The sequence below is a fragment of the Ostreococcus tauri genome (assembly GCF_000214015.3).
Source record: "Ostreococcus tauri WGS project CAID00000000 data, contig chromosome 18, whole genome shotgun sequence".
NCBI classification, from domain to species: Eukaryota; Viridiplantae; Chlorophyta; class Mamiellophyceae; order Mamiellales; family Bathycoccaceae; genus Ostreococcus; species Ostreococcus tauri.
Genome location: NC_014443.2, coordinates 257,275 through 282,354, shown reverse-complemented (window position 1 = coordinate 282,354; position 25,080 = coordinate 257,275). Strand labels below are relative to the sequence as shown.

Here is a 25,080-nt window from a genome sequence, read left to right as displayed (position 1 = left end):
CCGCGGGGGCGTCGAGGCGACCGAGCGCGCGACGGGGCCGGCGTCGATCGACCCCAACGGCGGTGGCGTCGCGAAACTCGCCGCGGGCGGTGACGCGGGCGCCGAGCGCGGCGGCGGCGCCGCGGACGTGGCCGGCGTGAAACGCCAAGAGCGCGCGGGCGTCGCGCCCGATCTCGCGCCCGTCCGCGCCCACGGAGGAGTCGCGCGCGGGAACGCAGCGCATCGGCGCGAACGCGTCGTCGTGGACGACGAACGTGCCTCGATTGTTCGTCCGAAGCGCGTCGGCGCGTTTCGCGTGCGTCGCCTGCCAAAACTCCTTGCACAGGAGCGTCATCGCGCCTTGGTCGTCGTGCGTCGGATCGGCGCGCGCGCACGCGAGGTGGGCTAATCCGTGCCCGACGCGCGCGCCGACGCGCTCGAGGTCGTCCTCGACCGCGGCGTCGTCGTCGTCGCTCGCGATCGAATCGCTCGACGTCGCGTCGCCCTCGCGTGCGCGCGCGCTGCGAACCTCGCGCACGAGCGCCGCGCACAGGTGCTCGTACGCCATCGCGCTCACCTCCGGGACCGCGCGCCCGGGCGTCATCGCGCGCGCGAGGGCGCGGGGAAGTGACGACGCGGATTCGTGCATGTGTGCCGTCAGTGCTCGACGCGTTTCGATGAACACCGACGCCGACGCCGCGGCGTTCGTCGCACCGAGCGAAACGTTGGGGCGTTTTCTCGATCGGGCGCTGGTCGAACCCACGTGCACGGGTTTAGCGTTCGTGGACGGAGAGGGAGAGGGTCGGAATCAGCATCAGCATCAGCATCAGAAACATAATCACAATCACAGTCGACGAAGAACGGTCGGTGCGCTCGTCCCGGGGGAGATCTTAGAGATCGTGGGTCCACCGGGGAGCGGGAAGACATCAATTTTGACGGAGATCGCGTCGAGGGCGACGCTGACGCGAGGACGGAGCGATGGGATCGATTTGGGGGGGAGCTCGGCGACGTGCGTCTTCGTCGACTGCGACGGCAAGTTTGATCAGTTGAGATTTTTGCGAACGACGGACGAGAAGATCGCGGATGGGGTGGCGCGAGCGGGGAATCGAGCGCGTCAGGGAGCCAGGGAGGAGATTTACGAGGAATCCATGTCGAGGTTTACCGTGGTACGGGCGCACGCGATGCTGGACGTACTCAAGGCGCTCGCGGCGCTCGACGCCGCGTGGGGGGGAGAGGTGGACGCCGGAGGGGCGTTCGGCGAACGCTCGGGCGAGGGGTTTAACATTGATGGGAGCGAGAGCACGGGCGGTGGGAGCGAGAGCGCTCGGGGCGATCGACGGTCGAGGCAGCGGGTGGTGCTGATTGATAACATTGCGGCGTTTTATTGGTTGGATCGAGCGTCTCGCAAGGATCACGGGGCACCTTATAACATTCAGCGCGTCTTCTCGGCCGCTGCAAGACTGCTCAAGCGGCTAGCCACTGCGCACCGAGCGGCTATAGTTGTGACGAAGGCGACGTTGAGCACGAATGAAGGTTTGCGGGGAGGGGAGTATCGCGATTTCCTCCCCGTGGAGTGGTCGAACGCGGTGACGCAAAGAATCTTACTCTCCCCATCCAAGGAGCGCGTCGAGTACGGCGAATACGCCGGGGTTGCGACCTGGGACACTCCAGTACAACGACGAGGAGGGAAGTTCGTGGTCACCGAGCAAGGCATTAGATGTTGATGAAAACGCGCGCGCCGAAGGTGAAGGAGCGACGATTTGGTTGTCACCCGTTGTGATACCATTACAATACATGATGTAGTGAACAATTCGAACACTCGAAAAAGAATCCATACTAGTATTATTTAGTTCGATTCCCTTCCTCCCTTGCTCTCTCTCTCTCTCTCCCACTCTCTCTCTCTCTCTCTCTCTTCTCTCTTTTGCAACTACGCCTCTTCAAGCTCACTCCTCATCCCACTGCATGTCAAAAGGACACGTGGGCGACGCGTTCTCAGTGACACGATGCTCATAGCCCATCTTACTAACGATGTCATGCCCGATCGGTTTCGGAACCTGGATCGTCAACGAGTTGAACTCGGCTGAGGTCTCAACCTCATCCATCGCCTCGTCTTCTGCGCAAGCTTCGTCCCAAAGCTTGAGCATGTGCGCCACCAACGGATAAATTTGCTGCGGCGTAACGTTTCCGGCCGCGCGCAGCTCGGGGGAGCACATCGGTTTCACCCCGAGGTGCACTCGAGCGGTGGCGATGACGGCTGAGGCGATTTGTGACGGCGGCTGGTTCAACAGGCTCGTGTCCTGCACGCACAGTGAGTACAACTGGCACACAAAGTATCGTAGTTCCTCGCGGTATCGCTCCTTATACGCGTCACCGTGTTCGATATCATCACCATCAGAGATACCACCGTTCGTGAGCGCCAAGAATGACTCCAAGAAGTGCGCCGGCGTCAACACCCCGAGGTCCCACCCGAGCTCGATGAGCACCGCGAGTTCCATCTTTCGAATGATTTCCGGCGAGTACATGTTCGATGTCCACGATCTCAGCTTGCTCATCGTTGGCACTCGTTCCTCAATCTCTTCATACTTCACCGCAATATGCAAGCAGCACAGCGCGACGAGATGTAAAGACGTCTTTGGTACCACCGTCTTCGACAGCACGCGATCCTACCGAGGGAAAAGAAAAGTTTACTGTTACGTCAGTCGTCTCGCTCTCACATCGCTCTCAATCATCCATCATCCCCTCTGAGCGCCTCGAGAGTCAAACGCGGAACACAAACACTCGATTCTTTCGTTTCGAGCATTCAAGCCGAGTTTTCACCCCTAAACACCCTCCACGTCTCGCGCGACTAGTTTGAAAATCGAGGGTGCCCGCCAACCTGGGACAGGCTTTTGTAACCACCTCGCGCTACGAACGCACCGTGTACGCGATCGCCACGTCCGCCGTCGTCGGCCCGAACCGCTCGCCCGCGCAGACGTCTAATATCCATTCCACCAACTGCGATCGAAACGCGCAGTGATGCGCCGCACGCGCGTCGAAGACGAAAGAACCGTGCGTTTCACGCTCGCGCGCGAGAAGCCCTTTCGCGACGTCCAGTTGCGTCTCTTGAGAGTCCGGGTCGTGCAACGCCGGCGTTCTGTGGGTCCAGAGCGCCGCGCTTTGATGGACGATAAAGTCTTGCTCACTTCGAAGCGCATCCACGGCGTATTCGGGCCACGACGCGAGCGCCGAGACGCGTTCTCGTTCGTAATCCCCGTCCGGCGCGAGCGCCACCGTGCTCGCCGATCGATCGGTGGAGAAGGACGACGTCCTCGAGCGATTCATCGCGCACAACCCGTCGACGCTCGGCGCGCGCGTCATGATGCAACCGTCCTCTTTCGAGCGCTCGCGCGCGCCCTCGTCGGACGCGCGCGACGCGTCGACGACGCCCGTCGACGCGACCATCGTCGTCCGATCGTCCGGTGCGGTGCCACCGACGCCCCTGCCCGCGCGTCGCCCGCGACGTCGATCGCCCGTCGACGTCCGCGCGCGACGCGCACGAAATCCCTCCGCGCGCGCGAGCGATCACCCGAACCACGCGGTCGTCCACGGCGTCACCGCGAGCGCGCGTGTGCGACCGCCCCCTCGTCGCCGGCGCGGGATACGAGCGTTACCGCGCGTCCGGTCCCACGCGTCCGTTCGCATCGCGCGCTGGGGCGATGGACGTATTCCATGCGCGTTCGGGCCATGTGATGCTTTTACCACACCGATCGCGCTTTTTGTGTCACACACATCGACGAAACACGCGTCTTCTATGGGAAATATCCCACGCGCGCGCGGCGACCGCGATCGCACCCCCCCCTCGACGCGAGTCCTGACCCATAAAAACGGCTTTTTAGCACGCGCGCGTGGTAAAATCCACGCCATCGTCGCCGCGCCGCCGTCGCGCCGGAGTGCTGACTCGGAAAAAAATCCCGCGCGTTTAAAAAGTTTAAAAAGCGCACCGCGTCGACAGCCTTTTCGCGACGGCGTCTCGCGCGCCCGTGGAGGTCGACCGCGCGACGGGCGACGCGCCGCGGCGGTCGATCGCGCCCGGCGTCGTCGTCGCGCGCGTCGTCGTCGTCGTCGTCCGTCGTCGTCGTCGTCATCGTCGTCGTCGTCGTCGTCCGTCGTCGGTCCCGGCGCGCGAGCCCGGACGCGATGGACGTCGACGCGATCGACGTCGACGCGATGGACGTCGACGCGATCGACGTCGCGCGATGGACGTCGCGCGAAACGTCGCGCGCGCGCCCCGGGAGGTGCCTGATCGGCGTCGAGTGCACCGTATACGGTATCACGAAGCGTCGTCCGCCGACGTCGCGCGCGTACTAGGTTGGGGACATCACGATCTATGTATGGGTCGTGATGGTGATTTCAAATCACGATGTCGTGCTTGAGATTGTGATTTCATAGTGCGTGTACGTACAGCCTATTATTTTTTCTGATAGTGACAGTGATAGGCGTCAAGGTACTGCTACTACGACATGTCGGCACCGATGTCGAGGACATGCAGCGATGATGCGTCCATCATGTCACCGGTCGACCCCTGTAGCGCGTCGCGTCGACACCGCTCGCGCGCGCTCGAAAGGTGAAATCACCTTCGATGGGTCGTGCGCGTGATGCACATCACGAAGTGTCGGGTCGTGATTTAAATCGTGATGCAGATTGTCCCCGACCGAGCCGCGCGCGCCGTCGATGATGGCGTCGTCGCACGATGCTCTACGTACAGACACACGTATACGGCGACGTATTCGACCATGTATCACCCCCTCGAACACTCGCGCGCGCGCCATCGCCCACGTGTGGACGATGATGGGTGATTTCAGCTCATCGTACGAGACGACGCCCCGTCGCCGACGTAACACCCACGCGCGTCGCGATCGCGTCTCGATCGCGCGCGCGCGGGGAGACCCGACGCCGACGCGTCGGCGTCGACGAGACGGACGACCATGCGGTGCTGCGCGCGCGGGGAGACGCGCGGAAGGGGCGGTGCCGGCGACGGGGGGGGGGCGGATGCGCGTGAACACCCACCCGGGCGAGTGACCGACGACGCCGTCGCGGACGATGACTCGACCGACGTCGACGATGCGGGCGAGCGCGGTGCGATCGATGCGAGGGCGTGGGATGGATCGACGTCGACGTGTGGGTCGATCGAGTACGGGGAGGAAGGGGGGCGACGAAGCGCGTGGGATCGCGCCGAGGCGGGCGCCGAGGCGGGCGGCGGCGCGGACGCGTCGCCGACGCATAGCACGTTTGGAAGGGATAGCGAGCGTAAGAGACGGATGCGAAAGACGTCGAGGCTCTTGGCGGAGCGCTTGGGGGGGCGAGTGAGCGCGTCGAGCGATGATGAAGAGTTCGCGAGCGGGTACGAGCGCGCGCGGGCGGGCGGCGACGAGGAGCGCGGTTTTGGTTTCGTCTCGAAGGCGGACATCGCGGAGCGGAAGCGTCGAGAGGAAGAGCGTAAGGATGAGGAGCGGCGCGCGAAGAAGGAGGCGAAAAAGCGCGAGCGGCGTGAACGACGCGAACGTGAGCGCCGCGAGGCGGCGGAGAGCGAGACGGCGAGTCTGTTAGATAACGGGGGGCGTCCGAGGAAGCGAATGTTCTTCAAGGCGTCGGTAGTGACCAAGGTGATCGTTGCCTCCGCCGCCGTCGTCGCGTGCGGGGTCGGGGCGGTGATGTACGCGCGCGGTGGCGGCCACGATTTTCCCAACATGATGAAAATCAGGAGCGGAGAAACCACGCTCACGACGGCGGATCCCGCGCTTCAGCCATTGAAGTCGACGACGGATACGATATTGAAGCAAGGGACGAGTGGTGAGAGTAATTCGACGAAAGAAGACGCGAGTGATGAGAAGAAGGTTGAAGTCAACGAAGCGGGGTCGGGTGAGAAAAGGAATAAGTCAAAGAAAGACGCTGACGCGGACGATGACGACGACGACGACGACGACGACGACGACGACGATGAATCCTCCGAGAAGAGGAAGAAAAATTCAAAGAAGAAGTTCGTCGAGGCCTCGCTCGGCGTGGTGCGCTTGAATGACGACGTGAAGGTGACTTCCGCTTGCTCGCCAATACACAGCGAATCCGTCCACGGAATATATCGTCAGTACAACAAGGCGTGTATGGGTGAAGGGCACAAACCGACGGGATGCATGCAGTCCACGAGCGAGGGTTGCCAAAGTTGTTTCCTCGATGGCTCGCCCGCGTCGACTCAGAGTGGCTCGTACGCGCGGTGTTCTCATCACGTCTGCAGCGCCTTCGGCGTCAAAGGCTGCGATCCGGATCCGTTGGCCGGCGAAAAAGATCAAACGGATGAGGTAAAAGAAACTGAGGCGAAAGAGGGCGATGACGGAGAGGAGAAAAAGCCCTCAACCAGACCACGCACCTGGACCACGCCAAAGAAGTCTCTCTCGCGTCTCGCCGCGTCGAACGAAAACTCTGGTGACCTCGAGACGTGCCTTCCGAACCTCGAGGACGCTAAGCGCGGGATATTTCAATACTCCGAACGCTATTGCCGAACCATGGGGCACACCGACGTGGACTACTCCGGCTGCGTCTCCGTCGGCAAGTCCTCTTGTCGCATGTGCGTCACCAAGAGCGCCAGCGGCGCTGGCGCGGCGTTCTCAGTCTGCCCTCGCTCGGTGTGCGAGAACCATGATTTATTGTATCAACAGTGCGCCGATGAGTCCTCGGAACGATAGAATTTGGTAATATCGAAAGTGAATCGAAGAATAGAGTGTGCAAACTATTACATTGTTAGACCGGCGCGCGATGACTCGAGTCACGAGCGCGAGACTTAGAGGTAGAAGTCGCGCTGTCTCGATTCGCCGCCGACTTCTTTCAACTTTTTCAGAATCTTCGAGAAGTATTCCTCCAAATACTGCTCTAGCGTCGTCACTTCATCTTCGCTCATGCCCAGAATCTTGTACGTCTCCGTCATGTCGGCGTCAAACTTGATGCCGCTCGCGAGGATCTCCGCGAACGCGAGACGGTCACTCGCGGCCGAAGACCACTGGAAAAAGCGGGTGAAAGCGCGAGTAAACTTTAATAGACCGACCGGAACTTTTTGCACTTTCGCCTCGGCGCCGCCGAGCTTTTCGCACAGGGCGATGACTTCGCGGACGCTGTACGATTTCGGTCCGGCGAGCGTCAACACCTTGTTCGCCGCCTCATCGCGTCTTACGGCCGCGAGCGTCATCTTCGCCACGTCTTGCGTGTCGAGATACGCCGTTCTCGTGTCGTCGTCCGTGCCCCAAAGCGGTTGCTCCTCGAGCACCGGTACGGCGTAACCCGCGATGAGCGGCTGCATGAAGCCGCACAGTCGCAACACGGTGAAATCCATGCCGCTCACCTTGAGGTACTCCTCCACCGCGTACTTCATGTTCATCAGCGGAACTTCCCTGTGCTTATCACACTGATCGATCGAAAAGAACACGTACCGCGCGATGCCCATCGCCGCCGCCGTTTGAATCGTCGCGACTTTCGCCTCCCAATCGATCGCGTACGAGTCCTCCTCCGGCCTCGCCGTCGAGCAATCGATCACCGTGTGCACGCCCACGAACGCCGGCGGCAGCATCTCCGGCTTGGTCAAATCCGCGCTCACCGTCGTCGCACCCCAATCGCGCAAGAAATCCGCCGGGTTCAGCCTCGGTCTGACGAGGCATCGCACGTCGTATCCCTCGTCCAGGGCCCGTCGCACGACTTGCCGTCCGAGCGTTCCCGTGGCCCCGATCACGAGCAGCGACGTCTTCTTCACCGCCGTCCCGCCGGCGTCGAGCGTGTCGCTCGCTCCGGCGTCTGCGCTCGCCCTCGACGCGCGCCCGCGCGCGGGCGACGCGCCGACGTCGAGCCATCGCGGTCGAGCGGTCTCGCGGCGTCGCGCGCGCGTTCGCGCGAGCGATCGACCCTCTCGCGCGCTCGCGGGGCGCGACGCGGCGCGCATGACACGTGCGCGCGTCCGCGGGCGGTTCGTCGGCGCCGCGGGCGCGCCGTCGCGGTGTGCGGGACGTCATCGAGGGCGCGTGCGAGACGTCGACGTCATCAAAATGGCATCGCGATTGGTCTTGAGTCGTGATCGGTGATTGGTGCTCGCGAGACGCGTCGGCGCGCGGGGCGGATGTCGCGCGGACGACCGGACGGCCGGCGCGACGTCGCGCTCGAGAGTGCCGGTGCGTGCGGTGGGATGGATCACAACATGTCCTCGCGGTCGAAGAAGGCGCCGTCGCGGGGTGGGCGGGGCGCGGCGCGGGCGTCGTCTCGGCGGCGCGAGGCGTCGCTCGCGCGGTCGACGTATCGCGGTCTCGATGCCGCCGCGGACGTCCGACGCACGGGACGGTCCCAGTACGCGTCCACGGTTTCTCTTCGATCGTCGCGGTCGCGGATGACCCAGTCGGAGAAACCGGGGCGGTCGCCGTAGCCGCCGTCGACGTCCCGACGCTCGTACGGTTGCGTCGGACGCACGAGGGGTATGCCCTCGCGCGCGCGAGACGATCTCGCGGCGTTCTCGCGCGTTGGTTCGCGACGTCGACGCTCGGAGAACGCGGCGTACTCGTCCGCGGCGACGCGACGCGCGCGCGGAGGCGCTCTCGACGCGTACTCGTACGCGTCGTCGTAATACGGATCCCCGTACGCCTCCATCTCCTCTTCCCACGGGGGAACGGTGAGCGATAGGCGCTGTAAAACGCTCACACTCAATTGTTCCACGCGACTCTCCGCGCCCTCGCTGACGATGATGCGCTCTTGACCGCATCGAATCACCTCTCTGATGTCCACGGCGTACGTCGAGATGACGCCCTCGGGAACCGTGGGAACGCCCCAGGCGTCGACGATCAACCGCGCGATCGACCCATCCTCGGGATTAAACTCGTAATCTCGCACTCTTCCGATGAACTGCCCGCTCTCGCTCACGACGTCCTTACCGACGACGGTCGTGTACCCGTACGAGCTCCACCGTCGCTCCACCGCGCTCTCGTCGTGGACCAAAATAACATCCCCGACCTGCCTCAGAGACTCCAAGAGAACGTGATCAACGACGCCCACGAACGCATTCTCGCGAATGTCCATCGCGACCACGTCCCAGGAATCGGTATCGACCCAGAGCTCGCACGCCGAACCCAAGCGCGCGCCGCTCGCGCGCGTCACCACGAGCTTATTCAAAATGAGCCCACGCGTGAGCGTCACCTCGCGCTCGCGCGCTCGACCCCCTCCGCGACGCCCCTTTCGTTCAAGATGCATCCCGTCGCCCCCGTTCGCGGGCATCGAGCGTTCGTTCGCCCCTCGCGCGCTCGCCCCCGAACCTCGCGCGCTCGCGCGTCGTCCTCTCGCCACCTCTCGCGTCGCATCCGCGCCTTCGCTCGACGCGCGCGCACCGCTCGCGCGCGCGCGTCCGTCGTCACCGGTACGTCCGCTCGTCGTCGGCGCGCGCGCGCGCGCGTCCTCGCCGTCGCCGTCGTCGGCGCGCGTCGTCCCGTTCGTCGAATTCGATGGAATTCGTCCGCTCGATCCGTCGTCACGCGACGCGCGCGCGCGACACGCGCGTGGATTCACCCGTGATTTATTCTCCACCGAGCGCGACGCGCGCGGGCCGCCGCGCGCGCTCGCGCGCGTCGCGAGCGCGAGCGACATGATTCGAAGTGCCGACGACGCGCGGCGGCGGGTGGCTTTCACGCCAAACGCTCGCTGATGGATGTGTATCGTGATTGAATACGCACCGTGTGTCCGATGTGTCCATGGACGTCCCGAACCGCGCGCGCGCCGAACGCGGGACGTCGCCCGCGCCCGTCGCCCGCGGGCGCGGCGTCGGCGCACGCGACGCTCGCGCGCGGTTCGGGACGCGCGCGCGCGGGCGCGGCGCTCGAGCGCGGCGTCGCGCGGCGCGCGTCGCGCGGGGTGGACGTCCGTGACGCGTGCACAGAGTAAAATGGATTAAAATTGAACGGAATACGGGAGTGGAAAAAAACGCTCGAAAACGCTCGAGTTCTGCGAACGAACAACGCCGCGTCACACCCCGACGCGCGCGCGCGTGAGCGCGCGATGGACGGCGCGATGACGTCCGAGCAGCCCACGTTCGCGCCGTTCTTCCGCATCGCCGGTACCGGGTACGCGATCGATGAGAAGGGCACGCCTGAGTACAGACAAATGAAGCACGGGTGGCAGAGCGAGTGGACGATGGACGACGAACCGACCGAGTCGCACGCGCTGTCGAGCAACCCGGTGGTGATGTACGACGTGCCGGAAAATTCCCGAAACGCCGCGGACGTCATCGCGGCGTGCGAGCGAGCGCTCGACGGCGAGCGCGTCGTGCGGGCGTTCGTGCCGCCGGGGCGCGACTTTGCCTTTGTCACATTCGCCAGGGACGCCGGCGCGAAGGCGCTGTGCGATCGAGGCGTCGCCTTCGACGACGGACGCGGGAACGCCATCGCGTGCGCGTGCGCCCCCGCGAGAGTTCCGGGACCGGCGGTCGTGCGCTGGCGCGACGACCTTCGCGCGTCGGCGTCGGCGTAGCGCGCCCGTCCGCCTCGTGTCATCCATTTGAAGCGACTATGTACTGTTTGCCCATATATGAATATGATGACGTCGGCACGTTGGCACGCGTTCGCTCGCGCGCGCGTCACGGTGCGACGCGCGTCGAGCGCGAGCGATTCACGCGCCCGCGATGCCGCACGCGTCGTCCATCACCGCCCACGTCACCGCGAATCGCGTGAACGTCGATCACGCGCACCAAAGACGGCGACGTGGACGATCGAGCACGACGTGCCGTCGTGCGACGAATGCATCTTCTCCCGCCGTCGACGCACCCGCGGACGCGTTCAGGCGCGCGCTGGAGGACGTGCGCGCGCGCGTAAATGATGCCTTGCCGGTGGAGGCGCGACGGGCGGCGACGCGGGCGGCGTACGCGTCGAGCGCGTCGTTGCGATTTGCGTTTTTCTTGTCGCAAGTCGTCTCCAACTCGCGAGAGACGGACGCGCGGGATTTAGACGTCGCGGCGATCGCGCAGGTGGTCGGACGAGTCGTGCTGGGTACTGACACCGCCGACAAGCCGGCGGCGATGGTGACGAAGACGATGGATGGGGAGGAGATGGCGAACGAGCAGGCGGAGAGCGTGAACGCGTTTTTGGAGAGCAACATGGGCGCCATTCTCGACGTGTTCAAGCGCGAGATGGAGTTCGTCGAGGACGGTGTGTATAAGTTTCCGTACGACATGGATCCAGCGACGGCGCCGGCGTCGCAGTGGAATCCGGTCGCGGTGAGCGCGCTCGCCCGGGCGAACGCTCGGGACCAGCGAGAGGTTGCGAAGAGGAGAGAGGCGCAAAAGGGACAAGAACTTCGCGAGACCTACGTCGCCGATCCGAAGCGGTACCCTGATTACTACTTGCAAAACTTTCACTACCAGACGGATGGGTGGTTAAGCGCGCAGAGCGCGAGATTGTACGATTTCCAGGTGGAGTGCCTATTCCTGGGTTCGGCGGATGCGATGCGCCGCCGAGCGCTCCCATACATCGCCGACTTCATGCGCAATCGCGACGCGAAGACAACGAAGCACTTAGATGTGGCGTCGGGCACCGGTCGTTTCTTGTCCTTCGTGCGCGATAACCACCCGGAGTTGCAGAGCACGGCGCTCGAGCTGTCGCCGCACTACCTCGAGGCAACTCGCAAGATCAACAAGCGTTTCGAGGGCAAGGGCGGAAGTCTGCGCCTGGTCGAAGCCAACGCCGAGGAGATGCCGCTCGAGGACAACGAGTTCGACATGATTACTAATGTCTATCTCTTCCACGAGCTTCCGCGCCCAGTTCGAGTGACCGTTGCCAAGGAGATGGCTCGCGTGTTGAAGCCGGGCGGCAAGCTCTTCTTCGTGGATAGCGTCCAAATCGGCGACGGCAAGGACATCGGCATGGAGAGCGCGTACGAGCTCGCCATCGAACGATTCCCCGCGTTCAACCACGAGCCGTACTACAAAGATTACTCAGTTACCAACCTCGTCGAGCTCTTTGAAGAGGCTGGCTTGCGTCACGAAGCCACCTCGGAGGCTTGGGTGTCCAAGACTATGGTCTTCTCCAAGCCGTTCGACGGCCAAGATATGACGACTGCGTCTAGCGAGGTCGTTGAACCGCAAGAAGTCGAGGCTCCCAGCGCTGTGGTCGAGAACATGAAGTCAGAAACGACCCCGATCGAGGCGGAGACCGAGCCTGAGTCGTCCGAGCCTGAGTCGGACATCGGCACGCGCAAGTTTTAAAGAACTCGTCCGTCCAGTCACCGATGACGAGCATCGAAGCGCTGCGCTGTATTTATTTTCGATACCACTATGCTTATGAATTATAAGTTACACTTATCTACACCCAACTAAACTCTTAGCCCTGTCTACTGTTCAACGACAACGCGTCGAAGCCCCAGACAACCAACTCCTCGTTGAAATGTCCAACGAAAGCAACGAGACCGGCGATACCGAGGACGTTCTCCACCAGACCTGGACCCTTGCGATCGCTCAGAATCAGTCGATGGCTTGCGGCGTCCTTGTACCCGCGCGCCGTCACTGCGTCGCTTATTGCCGCGGAGTTTGCGAAGAGCGAGTCCAACAATCGACTCAGCAGTCTTCCGCTCATATCCACGCTTCCTCGCCAACCGAGCGATCTCCAATCGATGTTGCGCGCGGCGAGACCTAAACTCAGGTTTCGCACCTCTTCGAACACGATCGAGGTGAATCGAAGCGACAGTAACAGGGTGAAAATCAACTCCTCCACAGGAACGCGAAGCGCGCGAAGTGGCGTCAGGTACCACCGCAAACCGGCAGCCATGGCCTCGGGCGTGGTCACGCACAGCGCCAAGTGCGCGCTTTGTAACACCGTAAATGTGAGCGCCGACGACGTCACCGCCAAGTTGATCCCCTTCCTCGTCAACTGCAGCGGACCGAGGTGAAACAACACGTACTTGTACGAGCTTGCGAGCTCTGGTAAGCCCTCCAATCCCTCCAAACTCGCCGGCGGCTCGCGCGCGGAGACCACGGGCGCGACTGAATCCGCCCCCAACGCCACGGCGACAAAGAACACCGCGCACACCGTGATCAAGGACTGTAACTGCGGTCGCCACACCCGTCTCGGCAGCGCCGCCACCGTAACCGCCGCCACCACGGAGCACGTGAACAACTTATCCTCCGAGCTCCCGCTCGCTGGCAGTACCAAGAGCGCTCCCAACCACGCCTGCTTCACCCTTGCGTCCATCCTGTGCAGCGGTGAGGTCGGGGAGCTCACGAACGACCCGATCGGTACCGCCGGGAGCTCCAAAAACTTGCTCAGCGCCCGCTGCGCCATCGGCGGCTTCCCCTCCTTCGCCGATTTCCCGCTCCCATCGCCCGCGGCGCGCGCGACGACTGAGACGCGCTCACTCTCGCGCGTTCCCCGCGCGAACGCGCGCGCGCGCGTAGAACGCGCCGCCCGAGCGCGTCGAAAGCTGTTTGAACCCGAATCGTTCTTCAGCGTCGCTCCACCGCACGCTCGCGGCGCGCTCGACGCCCTCGACGCGCTCCGACGACGACGAACGTCATTACACGAGACACGTTCGCGCGTCGCGCCCGCGCGCGCGACGGAGAGACGCGGCATTCGTCGAAAGATTCAACTTTTCGAGCGTCGCGCACTGCGGGCGCGTCGTCACTTCCGCGCCCTCGCCCTCGCGTCGTTGGACGTGAAAACGCGATGGAAGACCGCGGGGTGATCGCCACCGCCGATGACGCGCTCCGGGCGAAGCGGTGCGCGCGCGTGACGACGCGCACGCGACGGTTGATAAAGTCACGAAATATACCAAAGATTGACGACGACGCGCGTGTAACGACGACGCAGGGACATCGCGCGCGCCGGGTACGTCGAGGACGCGTACATCGATCTGTTGTCGTCTCGAACGGAGCGCGCGTTGGTGAGGAGACATCCACCGCTCGTGCGGCGCGGGTACTGGGCGCGGACGGCGGCGACGCGCGCGATCGCGTTGGAGTTTGGATCGAGGTGCGAAAAGGTTTCCGATGGACGATTCAACGTGGTAAACGTGGGGTGTGGGTACGATACGTTCGGTCTGTGGACGCTCGATCGGTTTGAGCGTGCGAGGGTGGTGGAATTGGATTTCGCGGATGTTATTCGCGCTCGAAGCGAGCGATTGCGCGAGGCGGGCGTGGAGCGATCGGAGGTGTCGTACGAGTCGCGGGCGTGCGACGTCAGGGACGTGAGTGCGATCGATGCGGCGATCGGGGGGCTGAAAGAGCCGTTCGATTGGTCGTTGCCGACGCTCGTGATTGCGGAGTGCGTGTTGGCGTACCTACCGCCGGGTGCTTCAGACGCGGTGACAAAATTCTTTGGTGAGCGATTGAACACGGCGGTGTTCGCGTCGTACGATCCGATCGAGCCCGATGACGCTTTCGGGAGGCAGATGATCCGAAACGTTCGGGCGAGGGGATGCGCGTTCGCCGGCATTGGGGATGCGCCGAGCGTCGAGGGAGCGCGGGCCAGGTTCGAGCGCTCTGGGTGGCAACGCGCATTCGCGTACGACATGAACGCCGTGTACGCTCGTCTGAGTGCAAACGAGCGCGAGCGCATCGAGAAGATAGATTTTCTGGATGAATACGAGGAGTGGCGCTTGATACTCGCGCACTACTGCATCTCTGTTGGCGTGAACGATGCCGTCGGCGCGTTAGGAAATTTCGATCTCATTAGCGATTAGAACCTCCGATTAGCGGAACATCTAGATGTGTGTAAACTATAGCGCGCTACGTTTTCTTCGCCCTTTTTGCGCCGCTCTTCTCGCCGCTCGATCTGTGCGCGCGCTCCAAGGTGCCTAATTTCGTCTCTATCCAATTCGAGTCAAACTTTTGCAAGCGCAAGAACCCAGCCTCTCCGGCGCTCGCGAGCCACCAGCCGCCGTCTCGATCCTTCGACCACCGCGCGCAGTACTGTGCTGTCGTCGGCGCGTCCCGAGTTCCCGGCTTTGCCGCTTCTAGAGGTGGGTACAACTCCGCATCTGCGGGCACCTGCTCGTTGGACGTGATGAATTCAAAGCACTCCGGTGGTTCCACTGGGTTGGACTCGCACGCGCGCTTAGACTCGACGTCGTGCGCGAGAAGACCCGCAAATACGTCAAAATTGAACGCCTTCACGTCTCGCAGACGTTTGCTGACGTATCGCATCGGCTTGACGCACACAACGCCGTTCGACGTGGCGCATGCGAACATAGAGGCGGCGCACGCGGGATCGAATCCCGCACGAGCGTCCACACTCCACACCGTGCCACGACCAGGCACTGGGTGCATCGACGTTGGATTTGAGTCCTCGCCTTCCGTGGCAATGAGGTCGAACTGCACCACGAGCGCTCTCGATCGGACGTTCGCCGCAGTTTGTTTCGTCTCGCCGCGTATAGACTTCGCACTCGACCGATCTGAGTGCTCCATTCCCAACACCACCCCACCTCGCGGTAACCAAGCCATGTCTAACGTCCACTTGGCACCGCGCTCACACACGTCCCCGATCGGCGCGAATGGTGCTCGTAAATCAAATAAATGCGGCTTTGCAGCGTAATCAGAACCGCACGCCAAGATGTTTGCGCATGCGTTCTCGTCCTCAGGAATCTCACACCTCGGCCAACGCACCGCTCGACACGGTCCGGCGTGCGCAGCCGCAGCAATGACAAACTTCGGATACGTCGGCGAAGCGTCAGACTCATGGTCCGGGACGTCCCACACGACGACCCGTCCACTCGTGCACCCGGCGCACAGTCGTCCCGGAACGACGTCGTTCCAATCCAACCGCCATGGCGCACCGTAATCCCCGGGCACCACACCGACGAACATCGCTTTTGACTCTACGAACACTGTTTCGCCCGACCTCGTGCTCGGTCTCGGGACGTTCCACGTCTCCACTCGTCCGTCGCCTCTCGCGCACGCGAGCGTCCCGAGCGACTCTTCGTCTGAAGCCTCTATCCTCGTCCGATCTCGACCCCTGAACGGCGACCACTTCAAATCATGCGCGCATCCACCGTCGTGCACCATTCCAACCGCCATCCGCACCCCTGTGTCGCAAACGTCCCAAATTTGCACCGCCGCTTTGCCTGTACACTTTCCGACGTCTCTCAGCGCGTGTGCGTGATGCTTCTCGCCCCTCCCTTCACACGCCACGTGGGACCCGCTCGGAGTCCAATCGAGGGTCCAACACGACCCTCCGACGTACGCGACGACGTCCAGAGTCACCGGCGACGAGGAAACGGCGCTCGAGTGTTTGATTTCTACACTTTGGAATAATTCCAAAGAAATCACATCATCGTCGCCTCCGTCGCGATCTTCATCGTTCGGGCGCTTAAACCTCGGCGAGCGCTCACGGAGGGACTCCATGCACGTCGAGATCTCCCCGACGCGAGCGACGCGAGGCGTCAGGCTGAAACGTCAGACTGTGACGCAGCTCCAGACGATTGAAAAGCAATGTCCCACGTCGACGCCTGCGTCGGCACGGTGCGTTCTCGACGCGCGTCGACGGATGCGCATCGTCTCCACCTCACGCGCGTTCGACTGACGTCGCGTTCGCTCGCGCGCGACGTAGGTGGCGATCACGCTCGAACACAAAGAAAAGTCGTTACTCTTGAACGTCCCACGCACGGCGTCGCTCGGCGGATTCCTGGCGCGCACGGAGATCAGGGAGCGTCTGCGATTGATTCTAGACGTCCCCGAGCGCTTCACGGCGATCGAGGTTCGCGCGAGAGACGGGAAGGGGGAGTGGGAGCGATTCGACGCGCGGTTCGCGCACGCGAGCGCGCTCGCGGACTGCGCGTCAACCTTAGATGGCGTCTGCGGGATACGGTTGGAGGTGAAGGGCGATGATGATGATGCGATGCGCGTAGATTCGGGGTCGGGGTGGGACGATCTCGAGCGTGAGTGTCGACAGAGTTTTTTCAACGGCGTCAAGGAGGCGACGTACGCGACGCACGCGAGCGCGTCGAAAGCGATGACGATGACGCGAGAGAGCGCGGACGCGATGTGGGCGGCGGCGCAAAGAGGAGATTACGAAGGGCTACGAAGGGCGGAGAGCTCGAGCGCGGAGCTCAGAGAGGGGAGGAGAGAGGTGTTGCCGGTGCGCGTGTATGAAGTGCGAGACGGATCGTTCGCGCGCGCGGTGGTCGTGAGCGCGCCAGCGAGCGTCGAGCGACGCGACATCACGGTCGGGGACGCGCTGAGACAGTTTGGCGTGGATTTGAGGGACGTCCGGACGGTGATATCGCAGGGAATAGAGATTGATTTGGATTTTGATTTAGCGAAGACTCACGAGGCGTTGCGGCACGTTGACGGATTCTTGTATCTCGTGACGCACTGCGGTACTTCATCTTAGATGGAAATACAGTTACTCGTAGTCGGTCTTATAACAACAACAAACAGCGTTAGCTCACTTTTTCTTCGATGACTTTCCGGGAGAGTTGAAAAATCCGAAAAAATTGTTGGGTTTCTTCTTCTTCGGCACCGCAGACAGCGCGTTGCCGATGGTGAAACCCTTTAGCAAATCGATCGCGGGAACCTCAGTCTTGCGTGGGTCCTTCTTCGTCAGCATACGCGACAGAGAGTCGTACTTCTTCTTCACCGGCTTTGGCTTCCAATCTGCGTCTTTGCGTCGGTGATCGAAGCGGAGCCGCGTTCTTGTCGCCGACGTTCACGACTCGGCTACTGGGCGCCAGCACCGGTCTGCGCACGCCGTTCGAGATCTCGTTCGCGATTCGTTTCTTATACTCTCTAAAGTTGCGCTGCACGAGCACCACGGCCCATACGACGATTCGCATCTTTCGGATCTGGATCGCCGCCGTCTCCGGAACCTCTTCCCACTCGCGAAGCGCTTTCGAGGGTTGCCCCAACTCCTCGAAGCAGTCGCCCCGGCCGATCACCGCGCGCGTGCGCGCGTCCGAGATCTCTGTCCGATCGTTAAACTTTGTGCGATTTTCATCCGCGCCGCCGTATCCGCTCTCCGCTTGGTACGAGTCTTCCTCTTGCTCCATGAGCACAAGCGAAAGCTCCTTTGCCCGCCCAAACGCCTTCGCCGCGGTCGCGGGAACGTTGAAACCCTTCAAGTACAGGGTACCGATCTCGAGCCACACTTTCGGCGACGCCGGGTCGAGCTCGCACGCCCGCATCAGGGCGTCATCGGCGGCGTTGTAATCGCGCGCCAGCAAGAGCACGCGTCCGAGCGAGTACAACCCCTCCGCCGTCTCCTTCATCTCGTTCAGGGACTCGAGCTCGTGAATCGCCTTCGCGGTGTCTTTATCCTGAGAGAGTCGATACATGATCGTCTTGATCATGTTCGTGATCCGCATCGGCCTGTGCTTGGAATTAGTGCACACCGCGTTCATCGCGCGCGCCTCCTCGTCGTGCAGTCCCATGGCGCGATAACACGTCGCGAGGTTGCAAAAGACGTCCCCAGTCGACAGCGACGCCTCCTCGGCCTTGAGCATCACCATTCTAAAGTAATGCAACGCCGTCTCAGCGTCACCGAACGCCAACGACGCCTCCGCGCACGACAGATGAATCTGCGTCGCGCTTCGCTCCGCCGGCCCATCCGGCTGCAGCAGCAGCGCAACCTTATTCGCCAACAGCGACCGCCGCGGTCGTCCCGCGAGCTGAAACGCCCGACCCATCCTATACATCATCTCCGCATCGATCACTCCCCGAATCATCGATTTCACCTCCCCCGAGTTACACTTTACGACGTAATCCGCGATCGTCCGCGCCCGCGCGTCGCTCGCGTCCCGCTCGTCCCCTCCGTCCTCGTACGTCTCCTCGCACTCATTCCATTCATCCCTCACCCCCCCCGATCCTTCACCATCCTCCTCTCTATCCGTCACCACCGCGCGTTTCTTCTCAAACATCCCAGTCTCTCGCATCGCCGCCGCGTACGCCCCGCGCGCCGCGTTCGCGTCGCCGCACCCGAGCGCGGCGTCGCCCAGACCCAATCGCAATTCAATCCGTCGTCGCCCGCGCCCCGACCCGCGCCCGTCCTCGCCGTCGCGCACCGCGAGCGTCTCCAGGGCGAGCGCGTAGAACCCACGCGCGGGCCCGTACTCCCGTCGCGCCATCGATCCATTCGCGTGCCGCGTCACCGTCGAGACATTGAATTCTCGCAAACGCGCCCTCGAATACGCCCGCGCGTCGTCGGGCGCGCGCGCGACGGCGTCGATGACGTCGATCGGGAGCTCGCCCGCGTCGTCGGCGCGCGCGCACCGCATCGCGCGCGTCGCGAAGTGGGCGAATGGGCGCGTCGGGACGGGACGCGGCGCGCGCGCGATGCCGCGCGCGGCGACGCCGCGAACGCGCGCGCGATCGCACGAACAGCTGTGATGTACTATTACACGCGCGACGCCGCGGACGATGGCGCGGCGTCGGCGGCGGACGCGGCGTCCGCGGGCGCCTTTGCGCGAAACGCCGGCGGCGGAAACCATCGCTCGCGCAGGCGCACGTACGCGAGCTTGGTGTCCGGGCGGTGATGGAGGCCCCCGCGATCGCGTCGTTTCTTCCCCACCCGGTTCGCCGTGCGAACGTCCGCGACGGCGACGCCGACGACGCGTTCGAGGAATGATTTGATCTCCGTCTTGGTCGCGTCCGGGGTGGTGATGAACGTGACCTCGTCCACGCCCTCGATCGCGCGCTTGGCGTCGGGCGGGCGCAGGGTGAGGCGGAGGTTGGGGAGGGGGATCACCCGCCCGAGCCGCTTGGCGACGGAGGTCATCGCGAGAGGCGGGGGCGAGGTGTGGGGACGGGCGGGACGGCGGCGCGGCGGGACGACGGCGCGGGCGGAGGGCTCGGACGCGCGGTCGGTGGGTCAACAGACGCGGTCTCGGACGTCACCGATGGTGATTTCATGTGGGTCGAGGCGTGGACGCGATGAAGGCGCGCTCGCGACGATGTGGGTCGATCTGGAGCGCGGTGCGCCGGGCGAGCGGGCCGTCGTCGGCGCGAAAGTACTCGGCGGCGACGACGGCGTCGAATTCACACGCGAGCGCGGCGCACATCTCGCAGCACTGGAGCGTGATGAGTAACGTCGTGTCCGGGTCCAGTGCGTCTGGGGTCTGTGCGTGCGCCGAAGTGGTTCTGAGATTGAGGAGGAGGTTCATCTCGGCGTGGAGCGCCTTGTTCGCCCCGTTCGTGTTGGCGGCGACGCGGTAGATTCCGCGACTGGGTGAGTGCAGGGCGGCGAACACCGCGCGGTTGGTGCGACGTCGTGACCGCCGCGGCGATGGGTCATCGTCGTCGACGCGAGCGTCATCGTCGTCGATGGCGTCGGGTCGGAGCGCGGTTTCGGCGGCGGCGAAAAACGCGCGCGCGTCCGGCATCTCCTCCAACCTCGGGAGCGCCGCGCACAGGCGTTCGCTCTCCTCGATTCCGCGCGTTATCGCGCGTGATGCGTCCTCGGTGACGTCCACGAGCGCGTCGTCGTCGTCGTCGTCGTCGTCGTCGTCGCGCTCCGTCCCGGACGCCGCGTCTTCGTCCGCGCGCGCCGTCGCGCGGTCGAACGCCCCCAGCGCGGTCACCGTCCTCGCGCACACCTTCACCATCGCCCGATCGAACGTCGATATCTCACCCGCCGTGGTGAATATCCGTCCTCGCATCCACGAATCCGCGTGGTTTCGCCGCGCGCCCGTCGTCGCCGCCGCCGCGTCCCGCTCGCGCTCCCGCGCGCCCAAAATCAAATTCACCACCGCACTGCGCGTCGACGTCGACCTGGCGTATCGCGCGCGCTCGCGCGCGATCCCACGCGCGTTCGGCGGCGCGCGCACGAACGCGACGTCCGCCTCGGCGTCGCTCGCCCGTCGCACGTCGTCCGCCAGGGTGAAATCACGCACGGTGGGCGTTCGCGGGCCTTTCCGACGCCCGTGCGCCCGGGCGACGGCGTCGCGCGATCGCCCGCGCGCGCGTCGACCCACGCGGCGTCGCGTCACGCGCGCGGGCGCGCGGGCGACGCGCATGGCGGCGTGGCGACGACGCGCGCGCGCGGGGCGCGATGACATGTCGCCAATGTCGAACGCGTGAGTCATGACTCGTCATGACCCCCTCGGCGGACAGACACGACACATCCTGTAATGCACTTGTATAGTACGCACCCAATGCTCGTATACAAGGATGTACGAACGGGACCAGCGCGCGCACACGACGCACCGACCCACCTCGCACTCGTCGACGCGCGCGTGGCCATGGCGACGCCGTCGCTCACCCCCGGCGCGGTGCAAAAGATCCGTGACGGTGCCGTCGCCGCCGCGGGGGCGTGCGTGCAGGTGGGTGGCGACGCGACCGCGCGCGCGGGGGAAAAAAAACGCGACGCGGGCGCGGCGTTTGAATTTCACGGCACGCATCGATCGCGACGCGGCGAGCGATGCGACGCGGCGTCGCGCGCGTGATCGCTCGGACGCTGACGAGTGATTTTTTCTTCGCCCAGGTGCTCGATTTCAAGAGCGCGGACGCGGCGTACAGGTGGGTGACGACGCGGGAGGGATGACGCGTGCCAACGACCGGCGGTGTCGATGGGTTTGAACGGTTGGCGCGCGCGGCGGGCGGGATGTTTGACGACGTCACGCGTCGAGGGCGCGCGCGAACGCGTCGAGGGCGCGCGCGCGCGGTGACTGACGATTGTGCGCGACGATGGTTTCGTACGCGTTCGCAGCGCGACGCTGAACGATGGTGAGAATACGATCGAGGCGCAGTTTTCGAAATCCGTGTGCGCGACCAAGCTGTCAAAGGTGACGGATCGCGCGGTGCTCAAGCTCACGGACGTCGCGTACGACGGCGCCGAGGGGGGCGAGCGTAAGCCCTTCGCGGTGATTAACGGGTTCGAGGTCGTGAACGCGGACGGTTCGATCGCGGTCGAGGCGAAGACTCCGGGCGAGAAGGTTCCGAAGACGGAGCCGAAGACGCCGGCGAGCGCGGAGCGCAACGCGGTGCCGCTTTCGGCGCTGAATCCGTACCGAACGCCGTGGACTGTCAAGGTGAAGCTTTCGAACAAGGGTAACGTTCGCGAGTACAAGAGCGCGCGCGGGCCGGGTAAGGTGTGCTCGGTCGATTTCGTCGACGAAGAGGGCACCGCCATTGGCGCCACGCTCTGGAGAGAGGCGATCGAAAAGTACGACTCAGTTCTCGAGGTTGGCAAGGTTTACTACGTCTCCAAGGGCACTCTCAAGCCCGCCGATAAGAGATACTCCACCTCGGGTAATGACTACGAGATGAACCTCGATGGCAAGGCTGAGATCGAGCTCTGCACTGACATCGACCAGTCCAGCGCTCAAAAGATGCAGCGCGCATACGCGTTTGTCTCCATCGATAAGCTCTCGACCAAGATTGGAGCTCGAGGCAACGTTGACGTCGTCGCCGTCGTCAAGGAGGTGAGCGAACTCTCCACCATTCGTCGCAAGAGCGACAACACGGAGCTCACCAAGCGCGAAATCGTCTTGGCGGACGACTCCACAAAGACCATCAGGATGACCCTCTGGGGCGATCTCGCTGTCGAACAAGGCGAGAAGTTGGCGGCGATGACGAATCCGATCGTGGCCATCCGTTCCGTTCGCGTCAGTGACTACGATGGAGTCTCCGTCGGGACCGTCTCTCGCTCTGACATGGTGATTGATGCCGACGACATCCCGCGCGTCGCCGAACTCAAGAAGTGGTGGACTGAGGGTGGCTCGGAGACCACGTTCTCCGCCGCGGGCGAAGGTCTCACCAGCGCGGGACAAGGACAAAAGCGAGACATCGAAACGATGAACCTCGCCGAGCTTCAACCCGAGGAAATCGCTCCGTCTACGGACAAGCCTGTGTTTGCGTGGGTGTGCGCGCACACCATCCTGTGCAAGCCGGATCAAACCATGTACTACGCCGCTGTCCCGGAAGAGGGCAATAACAAGAAGGTCGTCGAAAGCGACGGGAAGTGGTACTGCGAGGCAAACGGTCAAACTTATGACACGTGCGAACGCCGCTACATCATGCGCTTCAAGGCTATTGACGGCTACGAAGGCGCTTGGTTGAACGCCTTCAACGATGAAGCGACAAAGATGTTCGGCATCTCGGCCAACGAGCTGCACGAGCTCCATGAGAATGACTACAAGGCGTACGAAAACGCGGTCAAGAAGATGACGTATAAGCATTGGTCTTTCCTCGTCAAGGTTGTGACGGAGGAGTATCAAGGAGAGCTCAAGCGACGCCTCACCGCGGTGAAGTGCAACGCTGTCAACTACGCCGCCGAATCAAAGAGACTTCTCTCCAAGATGGGCATCACGGCTTCGAATTAAGTGAAGACATCTATTCCGTCTCTCGTCTATAGTGTATACACGTGATATTGCATAGCTAAAAATCACCTACCGCTCCCCTTCTGTGCGTCGAGACTTGATTCGACTCAACCGCTCGAGCAATGACTCCGTCTCCGTCGTCTTCTTCGCCGCAATTCGCGCCGTCGCGCTCGACTTGAGCTCAGCCTTCACAGAATTCTTTCTCGCCAACAGCTCTCGGGCCTTTGCGAGCCCCTTTTCCTTCCGCTCCCGCTCCTTCGCCTTGCGCGCCTCCTCGGCTTCGATCCTCTCCCTCTCAATCCGATCGCGCTCTTGCTCGTCGCGTTTCGCCTGCTCCATCTTCGCGTTTAAATCTTTCGTCGTGTGCTCCCGAACTCTCTGCTTGGCTTCTTCAAGTCTCTTTGCCTCCATCTCCACGCGCCGCGCCTCTTCCTTGATGCGTTTTGCCTCTTGTTCTACGCTCTCCTGCGTTTTGTGTTCCTCCCACGCCTTCACCGCCAATGCGCGCTCTCGCGCTCGTTCAACATACTTTGCATCACGAGAGATTTCGTTCGGAGAGACGTATTTTTCTGCGAGCCTCGATTTCGTCGCCTCGATCAAGCGTTCGACATTTTTGACGCCCTCTGTCGTCATCGTCGTCTCCTCCGGATTGGACAGAAACTCTCGATCTGCCTCGCTTAGATACGAAGCCAACTCGACGCCTTCGCTCGCCCACAATTTCAACTTGTCATGAATCGATGCTCGAGGGAAGAAAGCGGCGACGTTGGCGATGACTTCCCATCGCTCGTCGTCGAATGTCTCTCGCGCCGGTTCGCGCGAGTCGACGAGAACGTTCGCAAAAAACGTGTCGACAACATCGCGCATATCGTCCTCGTGCCCCACGTTTTTCCGAGTGACAATGACGCACCGCGGTCGCGCGACGCCGTCGGGAACGGGTACGAGACACGAGAACGCTTCTCGTACGCCCTCGCACGGATTTCGCGCGTCGTCCGCGCCGTTCACCGCGCAAAAGTGCACACCGTTCGCTCGAATCCGTCGCAGGAGCGCGTCTCCGTCGCGCTCTCCCGCCACCATCTCCGGACACACGCGAGCGTAAAACATTCGAGCGTCCTCTAACGTCGGTACCTCTCGCTCGCCGTCGGACACGCGAAGCCAGAGCGCCGCCGGCAGCGACATCGCGCGAGGCAACCACGCGTCGTTCGCGAGCCCGTACGCGAAAGATGAGAACCCAATCATGGGCGCACACGCGACGATTTTGAACCCCCACGCCGGGCTCCAGCCGCTCGCGGCGCACGCGGCGTACATCCCGCCCAAGGACTCGCCCGTTAACAAGACGTTTCGCGCGCCCAGCGCTCGACACACCCGCAAACAATCCACCGCCCCATCGATCACGTACGGCCGATCACCGTACGCCCGCGTCCCATCGTGCGCGTACGCCCGCGCCAACACCTCACCGTACGTCCTCCCCTCGATCGCCCGTTCGCCGTGTCCCGGCGCGTCGAACGAAACCGCCGCGTCCACCCACGCGCGTCTCGTCCACGCGCGCAATCGCGCCTCCACCGCCTCCTTTCTCGATCCCGTGGCGTGCATGTGCACGACGACCACGCGCATCGTCCCACGCGCGCCTTTCCCTCGCCACCGCTCGTACGTCACCGTGGGAATAACATCCGTCCCCGCCGCGCCGCGCACGCGTCCGCTCGCCCGCGTCGCCGTCCATCCATCCCCCCCGTCCGCCGTCCGCGCCCTCGACGTCTCCGCGTACGCGTCGTCGATGAACGCACCGACGTCGAACCCGACGTCGACGCCGTCGCCCGCGCGCGC

The 25,080-nt window shown here is 63.3% G+C and overlaps 17 protein-coding genes across 17 annotated transcripts; 7 read left to right on the top strand and 10 right to left on the bottom strand.

Annotated features, from left to right (window-relative positions):
- On the bottom strand, nucleotides 1-547 carry OT_ostta18g01590 (NO signalling/Golgi transport ligand-binding domain; the record flags this gene model as incomplete). The annotated part of the gene is made up of 1 exon (XM_022983455.1): nucleotides 1-547. A coding segment is annotated over one exon (547 nt), but the record flags the coding sequence as incomplete, so codon positions are not given.
- Nucleotides 548-656: 109 nt separating this feature from the next.
- OT_ostta18g01580 (P-loop containing nucleoside triphosphate hydrolase) lies at nucleotides 657-1,703 on the top strand (the record flags this gene model as incomplete). Its single annotated transcript, XM_003084153.2, has 1 exon — nucleotides 657-1,703. One exon carries the CDS (start codon nucleotides 657-659, stop codon nucleotides 1,701-1,703), a length of 1,047 nt encoding a protein of 348 aa, XP_003084201.2.
- Nucleotides 1,704-1,922: 219 nt separating this feature from the next.
- OT_ostta18g01570 (Cyclin A/B/D/E) lies at nucleotides 1,923-3,300 on the bottom strand (the record flags this gene model as incomplete). Its single annotated transcript, XM_022983449.1, has 2 exons — nucleotides 1,923-2,642; nucleotides 2,896-3,300. The coding sequence occupies 2 exons, from the start codon at nucleotides 3,298-3,300 to the stop codon at nucleotides 1,923-1,925; spliced, it is 1,125 nt and encodes a 374-aa protein (XP_022840571.1).
- A 1,643-nt stretch (nucleotides 3,301-4,943) lies between these two features.
- OT_ostta18g01560 (unnamed product) lies at nucleotides 4,944-6,695 on the top strand (the record flags this gene model as incomplete). The annotated part of the gene is made up of 1 exon (XM_003084151.2): nucleotides 4,944-6,695. The coding sequence occupies one exon, from the start codon at nucleotides 4,944-4,946 to the stop codon at nucleotides 6,693-6,695; it is 1,752 nt and encodes a 583-aa protein (XP_003084199.2).
- A 95-nt stretch (nucleotides 6,696-6,790) lies between these two features.
- Nucleotides 6,791-7,936, bottom strand: OT_ostta18g01550 (NmrA-like; the record flags this gene model as incomplete). Its single annotated transcript, XM_022983438.1, has 1 exon — nucleotides 6,791-7,936. One exon carries the CDS (start codon nucleotides 7,934-7,936, stop codon nucleotides 6,791-6,793), a length of 1,146 nt encoding a protein of 381 aa, XP_022840570.1.
- A 245-nt stretch (nucleotides 7,937-8,181) lies between these two features.
- On the bottom strand, nucleotides 8,182-9,618 carry OT_ostta18g01540 (PRC-barrel-like; the record flags this gene model as incomplete). The annotated part of the gene is made up of 1 exon (XM_022983432.1): nucleotides 8,182-9,618. The coding sequence occupies one exon, from the start codon at nucleotides 9,616-9,618 to the stop codon at nucleotides 8,182-8,184; it is 1,437 nt and encodes a 478-aa protein (XP_022840569.1).
- A 408-nt stretch (nucleotides 9,619-10,026) lies between these two features.
- Nucleotides 10,027-10,497, top strand: OT_ostta18g01530 (unnamed product; the record flags this gene model as incomplete). Its single annotated transcript, XM_003084149.2, has 1 exon — nucleotides 10,027-10,497. One exon carries the CDS (start codon nucleotides 10,027-10,029, stop codon nucleotides 10,495-10,497), a length of 471 nt encoding a protein of 156 aa, XP_003084197.2.
- Nucleotides 10,498-10,648: 151 nt separating this feature from the next.
- OT_ostta18g01520 (Methyltransferase type 11) lies at nucleotides 10,649-12,226 on the top strand (the record flags this gene model as incomplete). The annotated part of the gene is made up of 1 exon (XM_022983423.1): nucleotides 10,649-12,226. One exon carries the CDS (start codon nucleotides 10,649-10,651, stop codon nucleotides 12,224-12,226), a length of 1,578 nt encoding a protein of 525 aa, XP_022840568.1.
- A 115-nt stretch (nucleotides 12,227-12,341) lies between these two features.
- OT_ostta18g01510 (uncharacterized protein) lies at nucleotides 12,342-13,586 on the bottom strand (the record flags this gene model as incomplete). Its single annotated transcript, XM_022983418.1, has 1 exon — nucleotides 12,342-13,586. The coding sequence occupies one exon, from the start codon at nucleotides 13,584-13,586 to the stop codon at nucleotides 12,342-12,344; it is 1,245 nt and encodes a 414-aa protein (XP_022840567.1).
- Nucleotides 13,587-13,679: 93 nt separating this feature from the next.
- On the top strand, nucleotides 13,680-14,691 carry OT_ostta18g01500 (Leucine carboxyl methyltransferase; the record flags this gene model as incomplete). The annotated part of the gene is made up of 2 exons (XM_022983411.1): nucleotides 13,680-13,732; nucleotides 13,824-14,691. 2 exons carry the CDS (start codon nucleotides 13,680-13,682, stop codon nucleotides 14,689-14,691), a joined length of 921 nt encoding a protein of 306 aa, XP_022840566.1.
- A 46-nt stretch (nucleotides 14,692-14,737) lies between these two features.
- OT_ostta18g01490 (WD40/YVTN repeat-like-containing domain) lies at nucleotides 14,738-16,351 on the bottom strand (the record flags this gene model as incomplete). The annotated part of the gene is made up of 1 exon (XM_003084146.2): nucleotides 14,738-16,351. The coding sequence occupies one exon, from the start codon at nucleotides 16,349-16,351 to the stop codon at nucleotides 14,738-14,740; it is 1,614 nt and encodes a 537-aa protein (XP_003084194.2).
- An 87-nt stretch (nucleotides 16,352-16,438) lies between these two features.
- Nucleotides 16,439-17,339, top strand: OT_ostta18g01480 (Autophagy-related protein 5; the record flags this gene model as incomplete). Its single annotated transcript, XM_003084145.2, has 2 exons — nucleotides 16,439-16,468; nucleotides 16,557-17,339. 2 exons carry the CDS (start codon nucleotides 16,439-16,441, stop codon nucleotides 17,337-17,339), a joined length of 813 nt encoding a protein of 270 aa, XP_003084193.2.
- Nucleotides 17,340-17,393: 54 nt separating this feature from the next.
- On the bottom strand, nucleotides 17,394-19,218 carry OT_ostta18g01470 (Tetratricopeptide repeat; the record flags this gene model as incomplete). The annotated part of the gene is made up of 2 exons (XM_022983394.1): nucleotides 17,394-17,594; nucleotides 17,653-19,218. The coding sequence occupies 2 exons, from the start codon at nucleotides 19,216-19,218 to the stop codon at nucleotides 17,394-17,396; spliced, it is 1,767 nt and encodes a 588-aa protein (XP_022840565.1).
- A 119-nt stretch (nucleotides 19,219-19,337) lies between these two features.
- On the bottom strand, nucleotides 19,338-19,718 carry OT_ostta18g01460 (Ribosomal protein L25/L23; the record flags this gene model as incomplete). The annotated part of the gene is made up of 1 exon (XM_022983389.1): nucleotides 19,338-19,718. The coding sequence occupies one exon, from the start codon at nucleotides 19,716-19,718 to the stop codon at nucleotides 19,338-19,340; it is 381 nt and encodes a 126-aa protein (XP_022840564.1).
- Nucleotides 19,719-19,848: 130 nt separating this feature from the next.
- On the bottom strand, nucleotides 19,849-20,955 carry OT_ostta18g01450 (Bd3614-like deaminase N-terminal domain; the record flags this gene model as incomplete). Its single annotated transcript, XM_022983385.1, has 1 exon — nucleotides 19,849-20,955. One exon carries the CDS (start codon nucleotides 20,953-20,955, stop codon nucleotides 19,849-19,851), a length of 1,107 nt encoding a protein of 368 aa, XP_022840563.1.
- A 225-nt stretch (nucleotides 20,956-21,180) lies between these two features.
- Nucleotides 21,181-23,262, top strand: OT_ostta18g01440 (Replication factor A, C-terminal; the record flags this gene model as incomplete). Its single annotated transcript, XM_022983382.1, has 3 exons — nucleotides 21,181-21,261; nucleotides 21,423-21,457; nucleotides 21,648-23,262. 3 exons carry the CDS (start codon nucleotides 21,181-21,183, stop codon nucleotides 23,260-23,262), a joined length of 1,731 nt encoding a protein of 576 aa, XP_022840562.1.
- Nucleotides 23,263-23,328: 66 nt separating this feature from the next.
- OT_ostta18g01430 (unnamed product) lies at nucleotides 23,329-25,080 on the bottom strand (the record flags this gene model as incomplete). The annotated part of the gene is made up of 1 exon (XM_022983374.1): nucleotides 23,329-25,080. A coding segment is annotated over one exon (1,752 nt), but the record flags the coding sequence as incomplete, so codon positions are not given.